This window comes from Watersipora subatra, chromosome 7, assembly GCF_963576615.1.
Source record: "Watersipora subatra chromosome 7, tzWatSuba1.1, whole genome shotgun sequence".
Taxonomy (NCBI): domain Eukaryota; kingdom Metazoa; phylum Bryozoa; class Gymnolaemata; order Cheilostomatida; family Watersiporidae; genus Watersipora; species Watersipora subatra.
In genome coordinates this window covers 40,441,075-40,451,560 of record NC_088714.1, presented here as the reverse complement: position 1 = coordinate 40,451,560, position 10,486 = coordinate 40,441,075, and the positions used below count along the sequence as shown (strand labels likewise).

At 36.8% G+C, this 10,486-nt stretch overlaps 2 protein-coding genes across 2 annotated transcripts; both read right to left on the bottom strand.

Annotated features, from left to right (window-relative positions):
* Positions 1 to 693: 693 nt before the first annotated feature.
* Positions 694 to 2,256, bottom strand: LOC137400759 (uncharacterized). Its single transcript, XM_068087095.1, has one exon. The coding sequence runs from the start codon at positions 2,254 to 2,256 to the stop codon at positions 694 to 696; it is 1,563 nt and encodes a 520-aa protein (XP_067943196.1).
* A 770-nt stretch (positions 2,257 to 3,026) lies between these two features.
* LOC137400758 (ribosomal RNA small subunit methyltransferase A-like) lies at positions 3,027 to 4,079 on the bottom strand. Its single transcript, XM_068087094.1, has one exon. It carries the CDS (start codon positions 4,077 to 4,079, stop codon positions 3,027 to 3,029), a length of 1,053 nt encoding a protein of 350 aa, XP_067943195.1.
* Positions 4,080 to 10,486: the final 6,407 nt, after the last annotated feature.

Genomic DNA, 10,486 nt, shown 5'->3' with positions numbered 1-10,486 from the left:
GATGATCATGTAGATCCTTTCTACAACATTGATGATCATGTAGATCTTCTCTACAACATTGATGATCATGTAGATACTCTCTACAACATTGATGATCATGTAGATCCTCTCTACAACATTGATGGTTATGCAGATCATCTCTACAACATTGATGATCATGTAGATCTTCTCTACAACATTGTTGATCATGTAGATCTTCTCTACAACATTGATGGTTATGTAGATCCTCTCTACAACATTGATGATCATGTAGATCCTTTCTACAACATTGATGATCATGTAGATCCTCTCTACAACATTGATGATTATGTAGATCCTTTCTACAACATTGATGATCATGTAGATCCTCTCTACAACATTGATGATCATGTGATCCTCTCTACAACATTGTTGATCATGCGATCCTCTCTATAACATTGATGATCATGTAGATCTTCTCTACAACATTGATGATCATGTAGATACTCTCTACAACATTGATGATCATGTAGATCCTCTCTACAACATTGATGGTTATGCAGATCATCTCTACAACATTGATGATCATGTAGATCTTCTCTACAACATTGTTGATCATGTAGATCCTCTCTAGAACATTGATGACCATGTAGATCCTCTCTACAACATTGATGATCATGTAGATCTTCTCTACAACATTGATGATCATGTAGATCCTCTCTACAACATTGTTGATCATGTGATCCTCTCTATAACATTGATGATTATGTAGATCCCCTCTACAACATTGATGATCATGTAGATCTTCTCTACAACATTGATGATCATGTAGATCCTCTCTACAACATTGATGGTTATGTGGATCCTCTCTACAACATTGTTGATCATGTAGATCCTCTCTAGAACATTGATGACCATGTAGATCCTCTCTACAACATTGATGATCATGTAAATCTTCTCTACAACATTGATGATCATGTAGATACTCTCTACAACATTGATGATCATGTAGATCCTCTCTACAACATTGATGGTTATGCAGATCCTCTCTACAACATTGATGATTATGTAGGTCCTCTCTGCAACATTGATGATCATGTAGATCTTCTCTACAACATTGATGGTTATGTAGATTCTCTCTACAACATTGATGATCATGTAGATCCTCTCTACAACATTGATGATCATGTAGATCCTCTCTACAACATTGACGATCATGTAGATCCTTTCTACAACATTGATGATCATGTAGATCCTCTCTACAACATTGATGATTATGTAGATCCTCTCTACAACATTGCTGATCATGTAGATCCTTTCTACAACATTGATGATCATGTAGATCCTCTCTACAACATTGATGATTATGTAGATCCTTTCTACAACATTGATGATCATGTAGATCCTCTCTACAACATTGACGATCATGTAGATCCTCTTTATAACATCGATGATCATGTAGTTCCTCTCTACAACATTGCTGATCATGTAGATCCTTTCTACAACATTGATGATCATGTAGATCCTCTCTACAACATTGATGATTATGTAGATCCTCTCTACAACATTGATGATCATGTAGATCCTTTCTACAACATTGATGATCATGTAGATCCTCTCTACAACATTGATGATTATGTAGATCCTTTCTACAACATTGATGATCATGTAGATCCTCTCTACAACATTGATGATCATGTAGATCCTTTCTACAACATTGATGATCATGTAGATCTTCTCTACAACATTGATGATCATGTAGATCCTCTCTACAACATTGATGATTATGTAGATCCTTTCTACAACATTGATGATCATGTAGATCCTTTCTACAACATTGATGATCATGTAGATCCTCTCTACAACATTGATGGTTATGCAGATCATCTCTACAACATTGATGATCATGTAGATCTTCTCTACAACATTGTTGATCATGTAGATCTTCTCTACAACATTGATGATCATGTAGATACTCTCTACAACATTGATGATCATGTAGATCCTCTCTACAACATTGATGGTTATGCAGATCATCTCTACAACATTGATGATCATGTAGATCTTCTCTACAACATTGTTGATCATGTAGATCTTCTCTACAACATTGATGGTTATGTAGATCCTCTCTACAACATTGATGATCATGTAGATCCTTTCTACAACATTGATGATCATGTAGATCCTCTCTACAACATTGATGATTATGTAGATCCTTTCTACAACATTGATGATCATGTAGATCCTCTCTACAACATTGATGATCATGTAGATCCTCTCTACAACATTGTTGATCATGCGATCCTCTCTATAACATTGATGATCATGTAGATCTTCTCTACAACATTGATGATCATGTAGATACTCTCTACAACATTGATGATCATGTAGATCCTCTCTACAACATTGATGGTTATGCAGATCATCTCTACAACATTGATGATCATGTAGATCTTCTCTACAACATTGTTGATCATGTAGATCCTCTCTAGAACATTGATGACCATGTAGATCCTCTCTACAACATTGATGATCATCTAGATCTTCTCTACAACATTGATGATCATGTAGATCCTCTCTACAACATTGTTGATCATGTGATCCTCTCTATAACATTGATGATTATGTAGATCCCCTCTACAACATTGATGATCATGTAGATCTTCTCTACAACATTGATGATCATGTAGATCCTCTCTACAACATTGATGGTTATGTGGATCCTCTTTACAACATTGTTGATCATGTGACCCTCTCTAGAACATCGATGATCGTGTAGATTCTCTCTACAACATTGTTGATTATGTGATCCTCTCTATAACATTGATGATCATGTAGATCCTCTCTACAACATTGATGATCATGTGATTCTCTCTAGAACATTGATGATCATGTAGATCCTCTCTACAACATTGTTGATCATGTGATCCTCTCTACAACATTGTTGATCATGTAGATCTTCTCTACAACATTGTTGATCATGTAGTTCCTCTCTACAGCATTGATGATGATGTAGATCCTCTCTACAACATTGATGATCATGTAGATTCTCTCTACAACATTGTTGATTATGTGATCCTCTCTATAACATTGATGATCATGTAGATCCTCTCTACAACAGTGATGATCATGTAGATCCTCTCTAGAACATCGATGATCATGTAGATCCTCTCTACAACATTGATGATCATGTAGATCCTCTCTACCACAGTGATGATCATATAGATCTTCTTTATAACATTGATGGTTATGTAGATCCTCTCTACAACATTGATGATCATGTAGATCCTTTCTACAACATTGATGATCATGTAGATCTTCTCTACAACATTGATGATCATGTAGATCCTCTCTACAACATTGATGATCCTGTAGATCTTCTCTACAACATTGATGATCATGTAGATCCTCTCTACAACATTGATGATCATGTAGATCCTTTCTACAACATTGATGATCATGTAGATCTTCTCTACAACATTGATGATCATGTAGATCCTCTCTACAACACTGATGATTATGTAGGTCCTCTCTGCAACATTGATGATCATGTAGATCTTCTCTACAACATTGATGATTATGTAGATCCTCTCTACAACATTGATGATCATGTAGATCCTCTCTACAACATTGACGATCATGTAGATCCTTTCTACAACATTGATGATCATGTAGATCCTCTCTACAACATTGATGATTATGTTGATCCTCTCTACAACATTGATGATCATGTAGATCCTTTCTACAACATTGATGATCATGTAGATCCTCTCTACAACATTGATGATTATGTAGATCCTTTCTACAACATTGATGATCATGTAGATCCTCTCTACAACATTGACGATCATGTAGATCCTCTTTATAACGTCAATGATCATGTAGTTCCTCTCTACAACATTGCTGATCATGTAGATCCTTTCTACAACATTGTTGATCATGTAGATCTTCTCTACAACATTGTTGATCATGTAGTTCCTCTCTACAGCATTGATGATCATGTAGATCCTCTCTACAACATTGATGATCATGTAGATTCTCTCTACAACCTTGTTGATCATGTAGATCCTCTCTACAACATTGATGATCATGTAGATCCTCTCTACAACATTGATTATCATGTGATCTTCTCTACAACATTTATGATCATGTGATCCTCTTTACAACATTGTTAATGATGTAGATCTTCTCTACAACATTTATTAGATTGCCATCATAAAGCTTGTCAAGCTAACTTTGCGCTATCTATTCTAATATAACCAAGTATTCTAATACAAGTAATGTTTTAGTTTAGCTATTTATTACATAGCCATAGCTCAGGCTTATATAAACTAGGTCTGTAAGGCAACAGTGCAATACATACTATGAGTGTGAATAAACCACATCTTGTGCTATTATTCATACAGGTAACATTTATTACTGTTATCTTTTCCTTGTTGTCTCTACATGTTAATGCAATACGTACTATGAGAGTGAATTAACCACATCTTGTGCTATTATTCATACAGGAACATAACAGAAGTTATTGGCGACAAGGATGGGATATTCTTGAGCAGTACAACTGAGATTCTTACAAGAATATAACCCGGAACCTATACAGCATTCTCAGTGTATGCAAATATGTCTTCGGAAGTGGATAAGTTAATTGAAGTAATTACAGCTCAAAACCAAAAGATGGAGGAGCAACAAAAAGCTCACCAAGAACAACAACAAGCTTATCTGGAGGAAAATAAGAAACTCATGGAACTACTGGTGAAAGATCAAACCGAGACAGCAGGTAAGCTAGCACCATTGGCAGCCTTACCCAAGTTTTCAGAGTATGATCCAGCTACCGAACTATTGACTGATTACATGAATCGATATGACACTTTTGTAGCAGCTCACTCAATACCTGAAGAGAGAAAAGCTAACGTGTTCTTAATTAATCAATTACCTGTTCTGTACAAACAGATCAGCAACATGGCTGGCCAACTGGAGACTCCAAAACTTATAAATGAAGTTACCATGGAGGAAATAGATAACTTCTTAAAAGAACAATATGATCCCACACAATTTTTAGTATGCGAGCGTTATAAATTCTGGAGTACTATGAGAAGGTAACCTGGAGAAACTATTCATGAATTAGCAAATTGAATTAGACAGGAAGCGACCACATATGACTCTTGTAATATTGATGATCCATTAGATGAAGCTATGAGAACACGGTTTGTCTGCTCAGTAAACAATGAAGCAGTTCTCAAAGCACTGTTCAAAGTAAAAGAAGCTGAGCTATCTTTTAAAAGAGCTATTGAATTTGCGACAGAAACAGAGGATGCAGCCAAGATAGCCAAGGAAACCGTATAGGGAGAGCAACAAAAAGTCAACAAGGTACAATCAGATCATAGAACTAAGACACCAACAGGAACTTCAAACTACAAAAAAGCAAGACAGACAACTTTCAATTGCTACAGATGCAGTAAAACTACACATACTGCCAAGGAATGTCCATACAGATCTGCTACATGTAATTTTTTCCAGAAGTTAGGACATCTAGGAGTTGCCTGCCGAAAAAGAAAAACTACTACTAATAAAAGGCCTATAGCACAGAAATCTACACCAAAACAACAGCTTAAAACTATTCAAAGAATACATATGGAACAACTTCAAAAGAGTATTGAGATATAAGAACAGATCATCGAGATGGAGTTAGATACAGGAGCCTGTGACAACTTCATTACTGAGGAAGTCTGGTGTAAACTTGGAAAACCTGTACTCTCTACAACAACGACCAACTACGAATCTGCTTCAAAACATCTGATTGAAGTAATTGGACAGTGCCAGCTGAATACTAAAACCGTAAAGGGAAATCATATTGCTTTAAACTTCGTAGTTAACCGGGTTCCAAATCTCAACGTGATAGGAGGAGGAGCAATCAAACTATTGGGGATATCAATAGACAACCTGCTCAGTCAACAAACTACTACGACTTGTAAGATAGTAGACCAGGAAACAGCTAACAAAAGTTTACAACAATCATGCGAGCAACTCTGCAATGAATTTTCTGATCTATTTAACAACGATCTAGTCTGTCTAAAGGATTACGAGCTAGAAATAAGATTCAAAGCAGATGCAAAACCAGTGTTTCACAAAGCTCGACCTGTGCCATTTGCTATTCAAGATGAATTAAATCTAGCCTACGAAACTGGAATTCAAAGAGGAATTTGGAAACCAGTACAGTTTAATCAATATGGTACGCCTGTAGTTCCGGTCAGGAAAGCGCAACTTTCTAACAGTCATCAAAAATCGATCAGAGTATGTGGAGACTACTCGCAAACAGTCAATCCACAATTAGAGACTTACCGACAGCCTATACCTCTATCCAAAGACCTGATGAACAAGTTAAGAGGAGGATATGGATATACTAAAATTGATCTAGCTGATGCATACAACCAAATTCCCCTGGGACCAAACAGTCAGAAAAAGCTTGCTCTTAGCACTCAAAAAGGAGTACTATTACAGATGAGACTTCCGTTTGGAATCAGTTCAGCACCTGGATATTTTCAGGAGATAATGGAACAATTGACAGCTGATCTACCATGCATAGCTGTATATTTAGATGATATACTGGTTAGTGGTACTGATGCTACAAGTCATTTACAGAATTTGCGACAACTACTTGCAAGACTGAATGAGAAAGGTTTACGATGTCGTAAAGAAAAATGCCAGTTTGCTCAACCCTCGGTAGAATATCTTGGTCATAACCTTTCAGCAAAAGGAATTTCTAAAGGACTAAAAGCAGATGCTGTTAAACAGATGCCTGCACCTACTAACATAAACAGTTTACATTCATTCCTTGGATCAGTACAGTTCTACAGCAAATTCTTACCTAACCTATCAACGATTACAGAACCATTACATCAGCTAACTAGCAAAAATGTGCAGTGGAAGTGGAGTGCAGAACAGGAAACCAGTTTTCTTCAACTAAAGCAACTGCTGACTGCTGACACAGTTTTTACACATTTCAACTCGAAACTGCCTATAGGAATAGCATGTGATGCTTCCGAAAAGGAATTGGAGCTGTCATATTTCACAGATATGAGGATAATAGTGAAAGTCCTATTATGCATGCTTCTAAAACATTGACGGCGACCCAAAGAAAATATGGTTAGATTCAAAAAGAGGCACTAGCTATCATATTTGCGTTGAAAAAGTTTCACCAATTTCTCTATGGCAGAAAATTCTCCGTCGTTACTGACCATCGAGCATTGACATCTATGTTTGCACCTAACAAAAAAATTCCTGCACTTGCTGCTAACCAATTAGCAAGATGGGCTCTCTTACTCAGTCAATATGAATATGAAATTGAATATAGAAAGACTAACAAACATGGGAATGCAGATGCTCTTAGTCGGCTACCTGTTGGACCAGATGTTGAGTTTGACAGAGAGGAAGATGATGCTGACGTAGACATCATTTGCACTATTAAAACTATTGGAGCTCAACTTAACCCTACAGATCCAGGAGTAATAGTCAAGGAATCTTCTAAAAACATTGTTATCTCTACAGTCATGATATATACAACAGAAGGATGGCCACATCAAAAGGAAGCAACTTCAGCTACTTCTGAAATCAAAGAATTTAAAAAGTTAGAAAGCTCACTATCTGTGTGTAATAGTTGTCTACTCTATGGAAACAGAGTAGTAATTCCTACCAGCTTACAAAAAGAAGTACTGAAGATATTGCATCTCGGACATTTTGGGATACAAAGGATGAAGCAGCTAGCACGCACAGCAGTATACTGGCCTAGAATGGACGCTGACATTGCGGAGATAAGCAAGTTGTGTATATCGTGTGCTGAAAATCAGAGACTACCTTCAAAGTATCCTGTACATCCGTGGATGCTACCAGAGAAACCATGGAGTCGTTTGCACTTAGATCATGCTAACAACTTTATGGGAAGTAACTGGCTAGTTCTCACAGATGCTTACACTAAATATCCTTGCGTTCACAGGACCAGTTCTACATCGACAAAATCAACTACTGATCTTTTAGAACAAGATTTTTCACACTTTGGCTATCCACACACATTAGTTACAGACAATGCTACTACCTTTACATCAGAAGAGTTTCAACAGTGGTGCAAAGAAAGAGGAATTACACATTTATCAGGAGCTCCTTATCATCCTGCAACAATTGGAGCTGCTGAGAGAATGGTAAAATCGTTTAAACAAGCTCTGAGTAAGTCTACCATACCACCTAATGCAGCATTATTAGAATTCCTGATGCATTATAGAAGAACACCTTTAGAGACTGGATATTCACCAAGCCAACTGCTACATGGAAGGCAAATCTGATGCAAAATTGACACAATTATTCCATCACCAGCCCATTCGGCTCAAGGAAAACAATCTAAAAATACACAGCTTCTGAATGACACAGTAAACAAGATTCACAGCTATCAAGTTGGAGATCCATGCTATGCGTTATACTGTGGCCGTAGAAGATCTAATCAGCCTCGATGGGTTCCAGCATTAGTGACTAAAGTCTATGGCCAGCGAAGTGTTAATGTTAGAGTATGGCCACGCGGACCTACATAAAGGAGACATGTAGAACAACTACAACCTAGATTTAGCACAGAAGAAGACCTACACCCTGGAGATATATTTCAAACATCAGATAAAAATAGTGACAGGCTTCCTATCCCGGTACCTCCCGAAGAACCAGTGCGTCAACCAAAGACACTAAATCCTAGACATCCTCTACACAGTGAATATGGACCAGATAATTCACGTAGATCCTCTAGAAGGAGACAGCAAACACAATTTTATACGTAATGTTTCGTCTATTCATATGATCTCCAGAATAGTGAGGAGGTGTTAGATTGCCATCATAAAGCTTAAGTCATGCTAACTTTGCGCTATCTATTCTAATAGAGCTAAATATTCTAATACAAGTAATGCTTTTGTTTAGCTATTTATTACATAGCCATAGCTCAGGCTTATATAAACTATGTCTGTAAGGCAACAGTGCAATACGTACTATGAGAGTGAATAAACCACATCTTGTGCTATTATTCATACAGGTAACATTTATTACTGTTATACTTTCCTTGTTGTCTCTACATGTTAATGCAATACATACTATGAGACTGAATAAACCACATCTTGTGCTATTATTCATACAGGAACATAACAACATTGATGATCATGTAGATCCTCTTTACAACATTGATGATCATGTAGATCCTCTCTACAACATTGATGATCATGTAAATCCTCTCTACAACATTGATGATCATGTAGATCCTCTCTACATCATCGATGATCATGTAGATCCTCTCTAGAACATCGATGATCATGTGATCCTCTTTACAACATCGATGATTATGTAGATCCTCTCTACAACATTGATGATCATGTAGATCCTCTCTAGAACATTGTTGATCATGTGATCCTCTCTATAACATCGATGATTATGTAGATCCTCTCTACAACATTGATGATCATGTAGATCCTCTCTACAACATTGTTGATCATGTGATCCTCTCTATAACATCGATGATCATGTAGATCCTCTCTACAACAGTGATGATCATGTAGATCCTCTCTACAACATTGATGATCATGTAGATTCTCTCTACAACATTGATGATCATGTAGATCCTGTCTACAACATTGATGATCATGTAGATCCTTTCTAGAACATTGATGATCATGTAGATCCTCTCTACAACATTGATGATCATGTAGATCCTTTCTAGAACATTGATGATCATGTAGATCCTCTCTACAACAGTGATGATCATGTAGATCCTCTCTACAACATTGATGATCATGTAGACCCTCTCTACAACATTGATGATCATGTAGATCCTCTCTACAACATTGATGACCATGTAGGTTCTCTCTACAACATTGATGATCATGAAGATCCTCTCTACAACATTGATGATCATGTAGATCCCCTCTATAACATTGATGATCATGTAGATCTTCTCTACAACACTGATGATCATGTAGATCCTTTCTACAACATTGATAATCATGTAGATCCTCTCTAGAACATTGATGATCGTGTAGATCCTCTCTACAACATTGTTGATCATGTGATCCTCTCTATAACATCGATGATCATGTAATTCCTCTCTACAACATTGATGATCATGTAGATTCTCTCTACAACATTGATGATCATGTAGATCCTCTCTAGAACATTGATGATCATGTAGATCCTCTCTACAACAGTGATGATCATGTAGATTCTCTCTACAACATTGATGATCATGTAGATCCTCTCTACAACAGTGATGATCATGTAGATTCTCTCTACAACATTGATGATCATGTAGATCCTCTCTACAACATTGATGATCATGTAGATCCTCTCTACAACATCGATGATCATGTAGATCCTCTCTACAACAGTGATGATCATGTAGATTCTCTCTACAACATCGATGATCATGTAGATCCTCTCTACAACAGTGATGATCATGCAGATTCTCTCTACAATATTGATGATCATGTAGATCCTCTCTAGAACATTGATG